General features: G+C 37.3%; 1 protein-coding gene across 4 annotated transcripts in view; it reads right to left on the reverse strand.

The window, feature by feature from the left end:
• Nucleotides 1-16,525, reverse strand: part of NRAP (nebulin related anchoring protein) — a 52,386-nt gene that overhangs the window by 19,903 nt on the left and 15,958 nt on the right. For 3 of the 4 annotated variants that reach the window (XM_068399712.1, XM_068399710.1, XM_068399709.1), the window contains exons 12-25: nt 16,249-16,353; nt 15,198-15,305; nt 14,387-14,491; nt 11,960-12,058; nt 11,367-11,471; nt 9,659-9,766; nt 8,707-8,808; nt 8,003-8,200; nt 7,676-7,780; nt 5,302-5,400; nt 3,290-3,394; nt 2,704-2,811; nt 1,763-2,074; nt 601-705 (exon numbers count right to left, since the gene is read on the reverse strand). In XM_068399712.1, the coding sequence (XP_068255813.1) occupies nt 601-705; nt 1,763-2,074; nt 2,704-2,811; nt 3,290-3,394; nt 5,302-5,400; nt 7,676-7,780; nt 8,003-8,200; nt 8,707-8,808; nt 9,659-9,766; nt 11,367-11,471; nt 11,960-12,058; nt 14,387-14,491; nt 15,198-15,305; nt 16,249-16,353 (1,764 nt within the window). The remainder of the gene's footprint in view (nt 1-600; nt 706-1,762; nt 2,075-2,703; nt 2,812-3,289; nt 3,395-5,301; nt 5,401-7,675; nt 7,781-8,002; nt 8,201-8,706; nt 8,809-9,658; nt 9,767-11,366; nt 11,472-11,959; nt 12,059-14,386; nt 14,492-15,197; nt 15,306-16,248; nt 16,354-16,525) is intronic. The other variant, XM_068399711.1, reaches the window with a different exon arrangement.

Genomic DNA, 16,525 nt, shown 5'->3' on the forward strand with positions numbered 1-16,525 from the left:
CTCCGAAATAACAGAAACAGAATACTATGAACCTTTTAACCATTTGCATCAGAACCTCCTTCAAAGGCTTTATGGGACTGGCATGAAGGATTCTAGAGTTCACCTTTTCCTGCAAGTGATATTGGTTATAGGGAGAAATAAGGATGAAAACTACTTGGGCTGAGAGATAGCTAGAGAGAGAGATATCTATATGAATTTAAATAGCTAACATGAACATATACAAAAAAGCAGCAAGGAGGAACATGTGTCTGTTACAAAACAAGGTTCTGGGTCCAATGACTGCATCTTTTCATCATCTCTCCTGTTTTGCTTCATTAAAAAGGTAGGCTAGTGGGTAGCAATTGAGCACTGTTTGATTGCCATTTTTATTCATAATATCATTTGTCACCTACTTTGTTTTTGCAAAGGCTATATGGACTCCTACTGGTGTGTGTTTGGTATCTGGTTTCCCTCTAATTACCAGTCCTATCCCTGGGTTTGAGGGCTTTCATGTGGTATGCCTTTTTCTTTCCCCTTTGAGTGGAAATTATTTTAATTTTATACAGACATTTTGCGCGCATTATGCAGCAAATTCTGTTACATGCTGTCATGAAATCTCACCTCACTAATGAGTTCTCCTGCCTTCTTAGCCTGCTCCACATTTAATGACCCAGTGGCTATCCATCCAGCTCCTTTCATCCAGTTCAAATCTGCTCTGTATCGGTTCTGACAAAGAAAAAAAAAGTCCTATTGTTGGTGTTCATACACTTAAAATGCCATTAAAGGATTCAGATATCTCAGGAACAACAACCAAGTCAAATTAGTGCCTGCTTTTGTTTTATTCACTATGGCACAGTTGCAAGGAAAGCAAAAAAATTGCAGAATGAAATAGAAGTATTGGGACTCAGCAGCACTTGTGCAATACGCTTTGCGAGGTAATTTTTAGAAGTGGTCTACACCTTACTGTCATTTGTAATTTTTACTCTAACGTGGCAAAAACTTCAGTTTACTGTACATAGTGCACTGTTTAAAAGATCATTAATGATTTGCAATGATAAGAAAATGATACTTAGCTTTTCCCAACCCCTGTCCTTTTGTTGTACTGGAGGGAAAGCATTTTGCTTTGTTTTTTCCATGTCTTTAAGGAGGAAGAGTAAAGGACTTCTCACTTTCCTCACAAAGTCTCTCCTACCAACAGTCTACTAAATTCCAAAAGCTTATACAAGCACTACAGCTCGGTTTCTCAAAGAAGTCAGAAAGGTTTCAGCACCTATACCTCAACAAGACCTGTACACATATCTTATTCTTCTTGAAAAGTTATGACTTAAAACCTCAGAATGGAAAGTCTGACTTCTAGTAATCATTTACAGTATTACACAGTTATTCTGATGGTTACAGCTGTGCATGTGGTGTCCATATGGAATTTTATCACCAATTTTATTACCATAAATTATTTAACCTCCCTGCACATTAGGTAAAAAAAATAATTGTACATCATATATGAATTCTAGTGTTTTATTAACATTTGAAGTAGGCTTTGAAGAAGCTATGCTCATAAACAGGATTATAACTCCCCTCAAAAACATTACACACCTTAAATGTATCTCTTGAGCAAATAAGTGGTTAATATTTACTGTTTCAATATTAACTGTTTAATAGTTGAAAAATTAGGTGCATAAATATGTCATGACATTAAAAGCATAAACATCTGACGGAACTTAGCCCTAAGTGTCCAAAGAGGTTGAATGAAAGGGTGTTAAAATACATTAAGCTCTGGACTTACATCACTTTGCAATCCGTAGGCCCACTTGGCCCATGCCACTTTCATGTCAGTAGGCAGGGCTGTGTAGTGATGGAGAGCTGTCTTGTATCCTCTATCTGTGGCCAAATTCTGAGCCTTTTTGGCATGGGCAAGGTTAACCATATCCATGCAGACCTGAAACTGATTCTTTGTGTCCTCAAATGCCTTCTTGTACTCCAGATCACTCTGCAGCTTTGACATATGAAGCGAATGAGCCATCTGCGAATCTTCCTCCACAGCTTTTACTCCAATCAGCTTGCCTTTCATCTTCTCATAACCTTCCTTATATTTAATCTGTGAAGAAAAAAATATACCATGAGTAAATGATCTAAGCTGCCAAACTGACAGCTGTGCTAGTAGTAAAGCAATGATCTACCAGTATTCTGTCATGCTAGGTCCTCAATACAAGCAAGTAAGAAGTCCATTTGCAAGAGAACTGGAATGCCGTAGAAATTAGTAAGTGTTTATAAAGACTAAACACTTTCTCAATAATAATATGTTCACAAAAAGCTGCAAGAAATCTTTTCTTTTTGGTTCTTTCTAGGAAAAACAACATTATTTAAGCACAGAGGTCAGAAGGTTCTTTGAGGGATTTTCTGGCCAGGCATAGATTTATTAAGTTACAATATTTCACAGGAGATTTCCACTTCATTTTGAGTTCTAAAATTCACCCTCAGGTCACAATGAGAATAGGAAAACACAGTCAGCATGTGGGGAAAAAACTCTGAATTTCTCAGAGCAAATCTTCTTACTAATTACAGAATGCCAATCACCCATACAACTCCTCCATTGCTCCTTAGCACAAATTGAGCGAGGGTGGCTCGGGGCGCTGAGACATATGTGACACATCCCTAACACTCTGGTAGCAACCTGGACTGTCAGCTGTTCTAAGAGTAAAGAAGGCTCATGGAGTCCATACTCACATCACTTGCCAGATCCCTCTTTGCCTTAGCTGTCAAGAATGACAAAGCATCCAGACGAAGCACAAATCCTTTTTCCTTCTGCTTCTCCCAGCTACTTTTGTAGAGTTTCTAAAGAGATGACAATAACACAGCCTCTTTATTACTATCAATATATTCTATTTGTTTTATAGTCACAGTGAAAGCTCTCAAGTAACATCAGACCAGCTTACACTCCATGCCCAGCAACCATATGTCTAAGGATCAGATTCTGGTGTCTTCGCTTACATACTGTAACTGTGGATACTGTGGATACTGTAACCCCATTATCTTACCGGTTCCAGTGAAACTGTCAATGTGCCACTCATCTGGAAGCATGTGGAAAATACACAGCTTCAAACTCTAAAAGTGACAAGTCTTCAGAATAGCAGATGTGACTAGTATTTAATTAAGAGCAAGTAATTAAATTTAGATATAAAGTTTTTACACATAAAACATTTGGACCTTCTCAGAGAAGGAACCTAACTTTTACCTACAGGACAAACATTTCAACAGCAGCTGTAACTATTCACAGGAGTGAGGGAATCCAAACCTCTGTCTCACACAGTACCTCACTGATATTGGCAGCATTTGCTTTGGCCAGTATGAAGACAGGATAATCTTTGCTGATGGTGTACTGATGAAGAAACTGCTCTTTTCCCGACCTGTAGGCAACCTGTCCACAAAAAGCAAAGCATGGATAACAAGTAGTAGTCCATGTTTAATGTTGGAGGAATACCGATTAAAACACCCCAAATATTAAAGGACTTGTTAATGTTAATTTCTTTGGTGAGTTAGTCCTTAGCAGCATGACTTTTTTTGCCAAATCTGAATTTTAAATCTGATTTGGCAAAATTACTCATGGTTAAAATTCAATGAAGAATTGAAACAACATACATATCAAGATACTTTAATTCTCCTTCCTAAAGTTAGCTACTTTACTTAACTGACTATAAAGCTGACATTAATTCATACTCAGTACAAAATGTGTGCAAGAATATATTTCATCCAATATTAAACTGCAGCTACTTTTTAGGCGGCATGAAAGTCTTTAATAGGACACAGAAATAGTGAATTTTAGGCATGAAATGAAGAAAACTAAGAAATTGAATCTGCAGAGAAAATTTGTGACCTAGATGCAGTTGCTGACATAATACTCCAACGAGGACTAACATTCCAACTTTAAATGAAAATATCAAGGACCTTTATGATCCAAGTAGCAAACATCTCCAGTTTTAATATCCAGGGCAACATTAACAGAGAAATGAACTGCTCTGTTTCAGAAGCCCATAAAGCTGTTGGAGGAGCTGTTGAAAAGCTACGAAAAGATGTCCCATTTCACAAAGTGTCACATTTCTTACAGCTCCCTGAAAAAGAAAAAAAAATGTCCCTACGATAAAGCTTAAATCCATGGTACTATTCTGACTTCAAGACACATACAGAAAGGCATCATTGTCCAGTATGTAGGAGAAAGTAACAGGAGTCAGGGAGACCAGCCTTCTCCTCTGAGTCCGTCTGGTGTCAACTTTGAGACACACAACACTAATCCAAGCAAGTGCCAGCTTTCTATTGATGCAGAGGAGCAAAAAAAGGAAACATGGCAGCTGCCTGAAAAAGAGCAATCAAGAAGCAATAATGCTTCGTTCACATAAAAACTGAGAAGCTGACAGTATCTTCAGTTCAAGGCACAACATATTAAAAGCAATAAAAAAAAAAGCTTGGCAAGTCACTACTGTTCCAAAATTAGCTGGTCAGCAATTTTAACAACAGGTTCCCCCTTCTTTTGGAATCTTAAAAGTGAGTTGCTGTCAGCTAAGTCCTGCCAAGGAGTTCTGAAATACTATCTGCCAGGGTCACCCAGCCCCAAGGAAGAACAGGGAGCATTCTGAAGCCACACAGTTTTGGAAAATATGCCTATTTTATCATTTTACTAAAAGTACCTTAACAGCATCAGCTGAAGAATGTGTGGTCTAAAAAGGCTGATATAGCTTTAAGTAGTCTGACATGGCCCTCAGTGGAGAGAAACACAGAACCTGGGGTGGATGTATATCAGTCTCTGTGCTAATGTCTACCTCGCTTTGAAGCACTGCCTGAGGATCAGCTGGGAATACTGTGTTTTTCCCTCCAGCTTGCTTCCTCACTTTTACTACTTCATGGATAACCAATTTTCATGAAGATGACATTAAGTCTCAGGCATACTCAGGTATCCTCTCATGAACACATTTCAGCCATACTTGAATCCAGCCTGCACCACACACAAGTTTGTCACCAAGGACTGTCTTGCAGAGGCATCTCCCTCTCTCTCTCTTTGGCCTTTGGCATCATTTATAAGAAGCCTCACTCACATATTCATCCCTCTTGGGGTTTGATTTTTGTTGTTGTTGTTTTAGTTCAGAGAATTCAATGAGAGAATTCAGCAAATAAGCAAATAAAAACCCTTAGAAATAAATCTCAAGAAATTTCACATGTTGAAAGGTTTCATGACTAGATTCTCTTCCATCACCACCTCAATGTACATATCTCAGGAATGACCACATTATGAGTAAGCCACTTGCAAAGAGACAAATTCAGTCAAGGACTCACATCACTTTGCAGTTCCTGGCTTTTCTTGGCATGCTTGATCTGAGAACTGTCAGCCACACTGGTGAACTTCAGAGCATCAGCCTTCTGTCTGTACTTTTTCTACATCAAATTAAAGCAGGTTACATAAAAGTTTCTACAATATTCACCTTCCCCCAAAAAGTACCCTGTAAATTCTCAAAACAGTTTTAGCACAGGTATCAACAAAATAAGCTTTCCAAACACTACCCAGTGCTAGTATTTTCTGCTGGACGAGGGACGCCCGTGGCGAGAGGCGGGCAGTGCAAGAGTATGCCAAATGCATTGTTGCTGACACTGCAAGCATGGATACTCTTCAGTGCCAGATGTACTAGCAACATATCTTACAAGATCTAGGTTGCACACTAATCAATGAGTGTCCTTCACAAACTCGGTACGACTTAAATCAGGACCCAAGAGAGCTCATGAGCTACACAGTCAATATTACTATCTCATTTTCTTACATGAGACTTCTCAAGCATATGCACGTGTTGTTCAAATCACTGAACATATGTTACTGAGATATTTTTAAATTATTAAGATATTTCTAAATTATCAGTTAAATTAGAACAGGCAATTTCAGTGTCCTGAAAGTAACTTAAATTGAAAATCTTCCCCACCTTCTCCCAGTTCTTTTCAAAGAAGAGCTCAGCATAGACACTGCAGTCAAGCCTCCCTGGGAGCAACAGCTATGAGACCCCTCCGCGAGGCTCCAAAGTCTTTGGATATGGGAACAAAACACCATGCTCCATTCATCCTCTGGTACCAGTACTTATATAAAATCTATTTGAACTGACAAAATTTGCATAGAGTCTAACGTTTCTAGTTTAGTAAATAAGACTCCCCTTACTTTTATTCCCTCTTATTTTTTGTTTTACATCTGAAACACACCGAAGTGAATGGGAAACTTCCATTGACTTCATTAGGCTTTGATGAGGCCTGTTTTGAATCAATGTCTCTGCCTGAGCCTTAAGAGCAAGCTAAGCATCTCTTTCTATCTCTGAGACAGTACAAGGAAATGCAGCATCCTATTTCAAGACCACGGTATGAGACGGGAGACCAAGCAAACACTTCTTGTATACTTTAGTCAAATTCTTATTTTAACAGTTCAACCATGAAGTGGAGCATTCCACTCCACGGATGTAAATGCATTTTTTCATTATCTAGCATTTCAGAAGAGAAATCCTTCCGTTTGAACTGATGGGTGAACAAATCAGTTTACACTGTGTCTCTGCTAGGGGAACATAAAATAGAAGTTAAACAAGCATGCAGCACTTCAAAGAAGTGTTCATCACTTTATTTTAGGAACCTGGAAGGAGGCAGATTAAAACCAGTATGTTTTGTCACATTGCATGGAACACAATGTGGTGACATTCTGCAAAGAAATGACAAAATGCCAGGCTCTGTATGGCAATAAAGATCTCTAAAATAATATCCACCAGTCTCCAGTTTAAGTGACTGTCAGCCATCTCTTGGCCTTACACAGCACTGGAATGAAAAGGCAGATCATTATGGATTAAATATTTGTGTAAGTGATTATTACTACAGCATACCACAGCAGCAGATGTCAGCTTCTCCCTAGCAAGACACTGGATCTGAGAGTAGCTGCTCCTCTTTTGTTTCTAAGATGTATTTTTTCCCTTGCAGGAGCAGTGAGAGGATGTCAGAGACCCAAGGTATCAGAGAGTGTGATCTCCAGTAACTAGCTGGCTTCTGTTCCTTCCTCCAGCACTAAGTGGGATTTTATCCCACTTGTCAAACTTCCCCTAATTTATTCTTATATCTGTCCCCTAGTTTTCCTAGCACTAGTGAGACAACTCAACCATAGATAAGCAGCTGAGGAAGTGTACTTCCATAAGGTTAATGGCAGTGCTGAAACATGAATTAATCAAGGGAAAGCAATGAAAAGCACCAACAAGCTGAACTTGCCAGTAAGTCACAGCCTTGTTTGCCAAAGAGCAAGGAAATTTCCAAACATGGCTAAAAAATATCTAATTTTTTAGCATTGCTCCATAAAACTCCATGCACTTCATGTAGCATGTACCATAGGAACTTCTGATTCCTTTCAATGCTACTCTGCAAAATGAGCAGGTGAATGGAAATAGATGGAAGCACAATTACAGGGACTTCTGCTTCACAAACTTGACTGAAATCAGTAATCGTATAATGAGAACACATATTTTTAACCTCTAACCCAGGATTTCCTAAACTGCATAATACCTAAACAATGTCCATCAGTTCCTCCCTTTCTCAGATTTTCTGTATTAGGAATTCCTTACCTATTCCACATAATGTAGAGGAATAAGTGTGCATAAACCTTTGAAGAAACAACAGACACAAGCCTGAGCACTTTGCTTACCTCACTGACCAAATCTCCTGCCTTTTTGGCTTGTTGTATATTAAGACTTCCTTCTGTGATACACCCAGCTCCTTTCATCCACATCAGATCTGCCCTGTATCGAAGCTGTAAAGGAAAATGACATTTATTGGCCTGGGGAACACAGGTACAATGTTTGCAAGTGAACATGTGCACACTTTCCAGTTTCTAAGATATTTTGAAGACATTTTAAAAATCATAGTGCAAATCAAACAGTGTCCATATGAAATGAGAAATAATGTCAAACTGAAAAAGTCTATAAACACTCACACTGCTTGTAACAGTTAAGCTGAGTGTATATCATCTTACATCACTCTGAAGATCATAGGCCTTCTTTGCCCATTTGGTCTTCATATCTTCTGGAACCATTGTGTATTCATGAAGTCTCTTTCTATAATCTAGGTCACTAGCAAGTGCCTGGGCCTTCTTAGCATGTCTCAGGTTTACCATATCCATAGGCAGATGGAAATGGGTCTTACTCTCCTCGAAATCTTTTTTGTAGGCAATCTAGACATAGAAGGAATGAAAATAAACTGTCTGTATCAACATATTGCAAAGCGAAAACTATTTTAAATCTCCACTCTGGTTTGGGTCCTTATGCAGATTAGGCAAAAAAACACATGTAGAAATCAGTTCCTATGAAGGAGGAACAAAACAGATGGAAGGATGAATTTTGCAGACTCTAGAGACATCTTGTCTATTACAGTACATCTTACTTTTAAACATACTTTATCTGCTTGAAAGTTTTATGTAGAAGTGTTTATATTGGGGTTTTAATGGGACATTATTTTCCTGCCCCAAAATAAGGACACCATCAACCCAAAATTCCCTATGAGAAAAAAACACTGTGCAATCATTGCAGATTAACAGACTGAGGAAGGAAACCAATTTTTGTTAAGCGCTTCCAATAAGTTCTTCTAGTGAAAGCAGTAACAGTGGTAGATCTCTTATTGTTGCTGAAAGATTAATAATTATGAAAAACACCTTTTGAGTAAGAGAAATAAATAATTTACCTCACTACTCATCTTGGCCACCTGCAGAGAGTGTAAAAGTCTTGAATCTTTGGTTCCAATTGCTCTTCCTTTTGTTTTTTCATATTGTTCTTTATATTTAATCTGTGAAAAGAAATAGTTTAAGTCAAAGAATATTTCCAATTACCCAAGCGATAGGCAATATGTTTTTCACTGGTGATTTGATGGTCAAAATTTACAAGGGCTTAGTCTGATTCTCACTTTGTCACTTCAGATTTCCCAGATTTTCTCAGAAATTCCCAAAAGTGCGAGGTTGGTTTCATTTATGTTGTCTTTAACCTCACTCTATAAAGGCTCACTCCTCTGAGGTGGATACGCTTATAAACTTAAAGACTTCTGATTAGCCAAATTATCTGGTTCTTAAAGCAAAAGATAAGAAATCAATCATGTAAAAACCAAGCAAGGAATTCAAGATTTTTTTTTTTTTTACAAGGAGGTGGGATTTTGGAATCACCATCATTGCTGAACACTTTCCAGCTGCAGGAAAAGTTTCTTCCTTTTCTGCTTCTCCACAGGTTAAGAATCATGAGGTAAGTTGTTTAAAAAGAGTTCATTTGGAAATTTTTTTATATACATGTGTTTATGTTAAAGGAGCAGACTAAAGAAATATGCATTCTCTTTGGAATGGATGGTAACAGCATTTTTTGAGGCTATAAACAATTCAAAGCACTGAATTTTACTCTGGGAGGATTGCGCCATTGTCATTTTGCAAATTTTTCTTCCTTCTGTACAATTGTATTTAAAAAAATAACGTTCAGAGAGTGAAATTTCATAACAGAGTCTGCGACAGTTTCCAGCTGTTCATCAGCCATTGAGAAAGATGAACAGCCAAATGCAGGACTTAAAAATCCAGATGAAGTGAGCTAAGCTTTATTTCCCTGTGCTATAGCAACTTATATAAAGAATAATTCCTAGGTAATTAAATATAACATACATCACTGGCAAGATCCCTTGAAGCTTTGGCAGCAAGTAAAGGCAGAGAATCAAGTTTCATTTCAAAGCCCCGGCCCCTACTCTTCTCCCAGCCTTCTTTGTACTTAATCTGAGAAAGAAAAGACAGCAACATGTCACTAACACATAAACACACAAGATCTTCAAATGAGCATGAAAATGACTAAGAGCCAAACAGAAGTATAAATATGCACAGTCCACAAACTGGAACCTTCTTAAGTCACAGCTCATTATCATTTTGAACTAATTAATTGGCCAGGATTGAGTCAAGAATTTTATTCTTGGAGTTTACAGGCACTTTAAATCCCAGAACATGCACCAACAGCTCTCAATTTTAAACAGGCATGGGAGAGGAAAGGTTTTTCAAAAGTGCCTGTGGTTATGTCTACATACGCAAATACCATAGATCAATAGGAGCTGATCTATAGGACGGAACAGCTGATGCTCAGAATCAGACACTACTCATTTCAGGATTTTTTTTTCCCCCCCTCCAAACTAGAGCGAGTCAGGTCCCATGCACTGAAAGCCTATTTGTAGCTGCAGTTCTTTATGTCAGCTGCTGTAGAGCATCCTTCAGTTTGGCTTCATTCAAAAGGAATCCAGCTCATGTTCTCTCAGACCACCCCACAATGTGAAGCAAAGCTCAGTGAAGCAACCCTTATGATCAGGAGATTTGCTTCAAAAGCACACTCATGAGCCACACTACATCACAAACGTAGATGAAATGCATGAGAATCACATGCTTCACTTCTGAAAGTTAATGGAAGTTAAAGTACTAGTTGTTTAAGCTCTTTTTCAAGGTTCCATTTGAAATTCCATCAGAGCAGGATCTAGTATGCCTTCATGCATACTATGCATGCACATAAAGAAGTATCCAGGAAGTCCTGATTTCTGGATTTGGCTTTTTGTATGGTTATATTTTACTAGTATCTAACAACAAGCATGCATCCCAACACACTATAGCCACAAAGAGTGTTGCTCCACAACACTCCACCAAAGCAAATCAAATAAAACTTAGGGGAAGAACACAAGGTACGAATATGCCAGGAAAAACTTGCAGTAATGCCAACTGAAAACCATCAAAAATTATGAAACTGACTCAAAAATAACAGTCACACCAGTAATAAGTACAGAGGTTTTTTTCTGGTTTTGCATTTATTTGTCCCCTTGGGCTTTTTTCCCTCCAAACTCTCTATGAAATATACTGAAAAAATACTTTAAAAAATAAATGAAAATTAAACTTTTCCTGAAAGTGCTTTATTTTAACACCCATGTCTCTAAGTAAATCACTACATATCATCATGAATTATGAATGGCAGCAACAGTGAGCTTGATCCAAGTTCACTGAAGTCACTGTGTTTCTTTCCATTGACTTCAGTGGGCTTTGAATTATTAGAACTGTGCAAATGTTGATTCTTTATACAAATACCACCTCAAAAGCAGTTAATTTTCTGAAGTGAACACTGATTTACTAAAGAAATTCAAGTCATCTGAAAAGGTCTTGAAAAAAAGTCTAGCAGTTTCACTGTACTTGAGATTGTATCCCTAGCTATGCTGGTTACCATACCTCATGCTGTTTAGTAAAGACTGATGATAAATGCTAAATGCTTCCAGAAAAAGTGCAATCATCTTTACATTCATTTCTATTAACGGCATCATGAATACCAATATTTCCACATTGCTTGGCTTACCTCACTGTATAACTCAGCATTGGCTTTTGCCTTGACTAACTGAGGTACATCCTGAGGTAGAGTGTAATTTGTTTTTGTCTTCTCATACTGGGCTCGGTAGTTCAACTGCCATATATTGAAAAAGTCAACAACAAACTCAAGTTATTTTTAACTCACTAAAAATATGACCATTACACTGATTGACTGCTGTTGGATGTGTTATAGATAAACTCATAGGTATGGCTGACATAAATATGAGGGCAACAAGGCAATTATGACTTTTACTTAGGTACTAGGAAGTAGAATAATTATTCTATAAATAGAATAGTTACTGATTGTCTAAAAGTAGAAAATATCTGATTAAAAAAAATGCATTAATAAATACACAGGAGCAAAGCACACTAACACAACTCTTAAAAACAGGAAAATACTAAATCTACTGGTATGCTTGCCACATTTTTAGAAGTGATTTCATTCAATTTGTATTCTTGTTTTGGTTGTAAATCTGCTCATGAACTATCAACAATAAAAACAGTTAAGTGCTACAAATGCTAAGAAATAAAAATATCTCAAAATTCTAATAAACAATAATAGCTAATGATGACAAAACTTACGTCACTGAGCTGCTGCGCGTTTATTTTGGCTTGAGCAATTTGTGGAGTGCTGGCAACAGAGCTGTACTTCAGCTTGTCTATGCTTTGCCTGTAGTTTACCTAATTTAATACAAAATTTAAAAAAAAGACTTAATAAAGGAAGAAATGTTCAGAATGGAAAATGAGAGATTGAATAGACAAAGATTTGTTAGCTAATACTCTGGATAAATCATTACTTAAACCATAATAAATTGAGGTGAGGAAAAACGCCAGGATCTCTTGGATGAGATTTGAGTTAATGCTCTGAAAATTTCCTAGTCTGAGGTCACAGTTTTTATTCCACTTTGAAAATTAATTTCACCCCATCCCCTCAAAACCACAAATTCTTAAAGAGATGCAGTTTCATCTGTTCCCCAAAGCATTCCTATCAAACTGATATCCTTAACCAACACTCAGACTATTTCTGTCTTTATCAGACTATCTCCGTAAAGGAACATCCTAACGGTCTATTAAGAGGTCTGCCCACTGTAATGCTGTGCAGAGCAAATGAACTCTCTTACACTTTGTCTTTACTGAGTTTTAATGTAATAATTAATCATAGAATTTCCCTGTGTGGTAAGAGTTTTGTGTGGATGATGAGAGAAGAAAAATACATATTTATGGTATAAAAAAATTGATAGGAATTGAGCCCACTAAATTCCTAACACATTAACATGGTAACAGGAATAATAAGCTAGAAAATAAATATCTTAAATCCCCAAATTATGCAAGATAAAAAAATCATGAAGAAGCTTTCTTTCAAACCTGTTGCTGCCAAAGGACTCAGTGCTACACTGCAGGACACAATTATTATTCTCTGTAGGCCTTAATTAATATTCACTGTAGTTCATCACCACTTTGCAAACATTGCAAATCACACTGCTTAAAACTAGTTTCTTAAGAACTTTTTTCTTCCAGTAAAGTGGAGGATATTTCTAGAGACTTTGAGTTACTGAAACCATTTTAATGTGAACCTTCTTATCTCAGGTATCCTCACGTAAACTTCATTCTTTCTGCCATAATGACAAAAACTAGGAAAAAAGGCCTGAATTATCTCACAGGTCCAAAGTAATCAAGGTACTTAAAACAGATCATTTACTTCTTTACAGAGACAGAGAGAATTTTACTTTGACAGAAAGGGATCATTTCCCTTTAACTGAAACTGTGTATTTATTGCTACTTCTGGTTGCTTAGTGTGTGAGTTGCATTCTTACAGAGTTCAAAGCAAGCATGTTGGCTATCAATGAGCAGACAAACCCTGGGACTGTTTCAAACTACTAGATGATGATCATCACTAGTGCAACTGAATCTCTGTGGCCAATTGATTTACATGCTCCAAACCCAGATGCTGACTATGAATTGTAGAGCCACAGGTAGTGCTGAAATGCTTATAGAGTGGATAGAACTAATTTGCACATTTTGGACATGAACTCATGCTTACTTTAAGAATACTTTAAGAACTCTTTAAGAATACAAATCTCTCACACATTAAGCAAGCAAACAGTGAACTTTACTGGTTTTAGGCTTTTTCAAAAACAAAGCTGAAATTACTGCTCAAGAGGTAATAGTGCATCTTACATTTGAAGTATATTAAGTATTTCCTCAAAAATGTCAGGGTTCTCAATTCTACCTCTTCATGCTACTATGTTTTTCTTGGAAGAGGTATTTAGGCCCAGATAAAGACAGATTATATACATCTTAGGTAGTCAGAAATGCCCTGTGGAGGTGCTGCTCTCTTCCTGTCAGTTTTATAAGTAATGCCTGGTGACTGTGCTCCCAACTAAGGCACAGGTTAAGTTTCTGAGGGTAGATGAGATCAATCAAGCCTTTAATGCTTATGAGAGGCAAAAGTATGGTATCCTCTACAGTCTGACATCCTCCATTTTTCTGTAGAACACATATAGCTGCAGCAGTACACAAATTTCTTCACATTGTTCCATCAGTAACGCAACCCCAAGCACAAAGGGCACCTCTCTTGCACGGACCACAGGCATAAGGAAGGTTGTATGACCCATTAGTTCCCCTTCCAAGGTGAACTATCTTCAGGGAATTCACAAAGATGAGAAGCCTGTTTAAGAAGTCTCCCTGTCCTTTCAGTGCTTGATACTGCTGTGGAAGCTGCCCAGGATGGCGAGACATTTTGCAATACAGACTAGGGATAGGGCAGAACTCACTCACTTCACATCACTGTACAATCTGTGCTAAACTGAAGCCAATGACAGGAGGTGGCATCACTTTCTATTCCTCTGAGTCCTCTTGACTCCCCGCACTATTTCACTTTAACTTGGTTATCACTAGCTGTTTGCTCCCATGATTAAATCCACATTTCACATATGCAATCTATCACAATCTCTCCTACAGAGAGATGAAGAGCCATGCAAATCATAGAAAAAAAATAAAATTATTTACATCTTTCAAAGGGACCAACTTCCTTGTTGTCTGATATGAAGGAGTGAGAGTAGCTGGGTAATTGTAGTCAACACCATCGTGTTTGTAATCAGATTTATAGGCAATCTGAAACACAAGGAGAATAAAAAAAAAAAATCATTCATTTTTTTTAAGCTGTCATTCGTTTGAATAATTATCAGCCAAGAGGAAAGGAGAAACAATAATATTAATATTAAATGCAGGAAACAAAGTAAGTTCAATGTCATGAGTGACAAAGAAAATGAAATTATTTGCATAGTTTAGCCACTAATTGATTCTTTTTCAGCTCCTCAATTAATCCAATGCCAACAGTGGGAGCATTAACTTAACTTCCACCTATGACACATCTCTTTTATCTTTCTGCTTAGTTCTCAAACTTCTTACAGATTTGTAAATAATGTACTTGAAGGAATGGTATGTAACGAAATAGCTTCTTGACTAACCCAGTAAATTAAATTGGAATTCAGAAATCTTCATTAAAGTCTCTTTTTTCAGCAAAGGTCTGACCCTGGGGGTGGTGGCAAGCAACCTTCAGCAACCTACTGATGTCAAAGAAAACTGAAGGAGCTCAGTATGTTGCCAGATCACTGAATTTGCTTATTTTAACTTCTTCCACACAGTGAGCTACAAATCAGTACAAAAGGGTTTCCAGAATTTCTCCTCTTCTCAACATATCTATCCTTCAGATCCCCAGTACAATATGATCTAAAGTTTTCTATCAATCAACTTAATTCTGCAAAAACTTAAAGACAAGAAAGCAACAACCATACAAGTGTGATTAGAGAAGACTTACATTGCTTGCCAAGTTGCCAACTTTCATGGCATGTAGCATTCGCTTGTCCATGCCAATACCTATGTAATGACCTTTCATCTGGTTCTGGTAGGTTTCTTTGTATTTAAGCTGTACAAAAAAAAAGCAAAAATACTCTGAGAAAATGTATTTAGCTTTTCTATGAGTTTCCATATGTTACAGCAGTGAGACAAATTATTTCAGCTGTGGTCTACTACTGTTGCACCACTACAGAAACTCCTGGGTCCACAACAACCTTAGTACTTTAAAAAATAAAACTAAAACCCTCTGTGAGTTGCTATTTTAAAAGATGTCATTTACATATTCTTCAGATCACCTGAATGCCACATAAAGGAGATACCTCCACATTCTATTGCTGCATATTATTTCATCAGAAATAAATATTGTTCATTAGAACAAAGTTGCATGAAAGTATTATTTGTACATTAACAAATGAACACATAATCATCTACCAAAACTGCACTGTTTTGGTGCAGCTTTCACCAGGCCCAGAGTAGGGAATTCAACAAGATAAATTAACCACACTACCATCTCATCTGTATGGCAAAAGATCTATTCCTCCTGGATTTCAGAAAATGATAGCAAGCAAAATAAAGCAAAATTATACTTCAGTATCATGAGATACAAGCAGTATCATTATTAGTATTGATTGCTGTCACGCAGTAAACATGTTCCCCTCTGACATTAACTCTGGTAAAGTATCTTCTGCCTACCTTGCCAGTCAGGAAATGGATATTCACAATGAAATAAGTAATAATTATGATAGATAACAGTAACAACTGACAGCTACTTGTGTAGATTAGCAGCCCATTGTAAGTAAACTCTTTTCCATATATCATAATATTTCTTTTCATAATCCTATATAAAATGAGCCCCACTGATCCGTAAGGACAGACTAGGATAGGTAAACTAGATGGGTTAAAATCAGTTATAATCAAATTCCCAGTGCATGTGTATCTGAAACACACAGAAGACTTTCAATTCCAGCTTCTACCAGGTTAAGTAAGCCACACATGAGGTACTGAAAACTTACATCACTGGTGAATTTTGAGATCTTGGTCACGTTCTTGAATTGCGGAGTATCACAGTAGTTGATGCTGTAGCCTCTGTTGTTTCCAAGATCCTTCTTATACTCCACCTTAGTGACAAAATGCACAAGAGAAAGATATGGTAAAACCTTAACCTGCTCTGTCAAGTTCCTCCACACGCTTTTTATCAACCAGACTCACTGTTCAGAGATTTTGATACATGGCTTTCATCAGATGGCATATGATGAAAATTAATATGAAGATGATTTTCATATACTCAGT

Source organism: Nyctibius grandis, chromosome 4 (genome assembly GCF_013368605.1).
Source record: "Nyctibius grandis isolate bNycGra1 chromosome 4, bNycGra1.pri, whole genome shotgun sequence".
Lineage (NCBI taxonomy): Eukaryota > Metazoa > Chordata > Aves > Nyctibiiformes > Nyctibiidae > Nyctibius > Nyctibius grandis.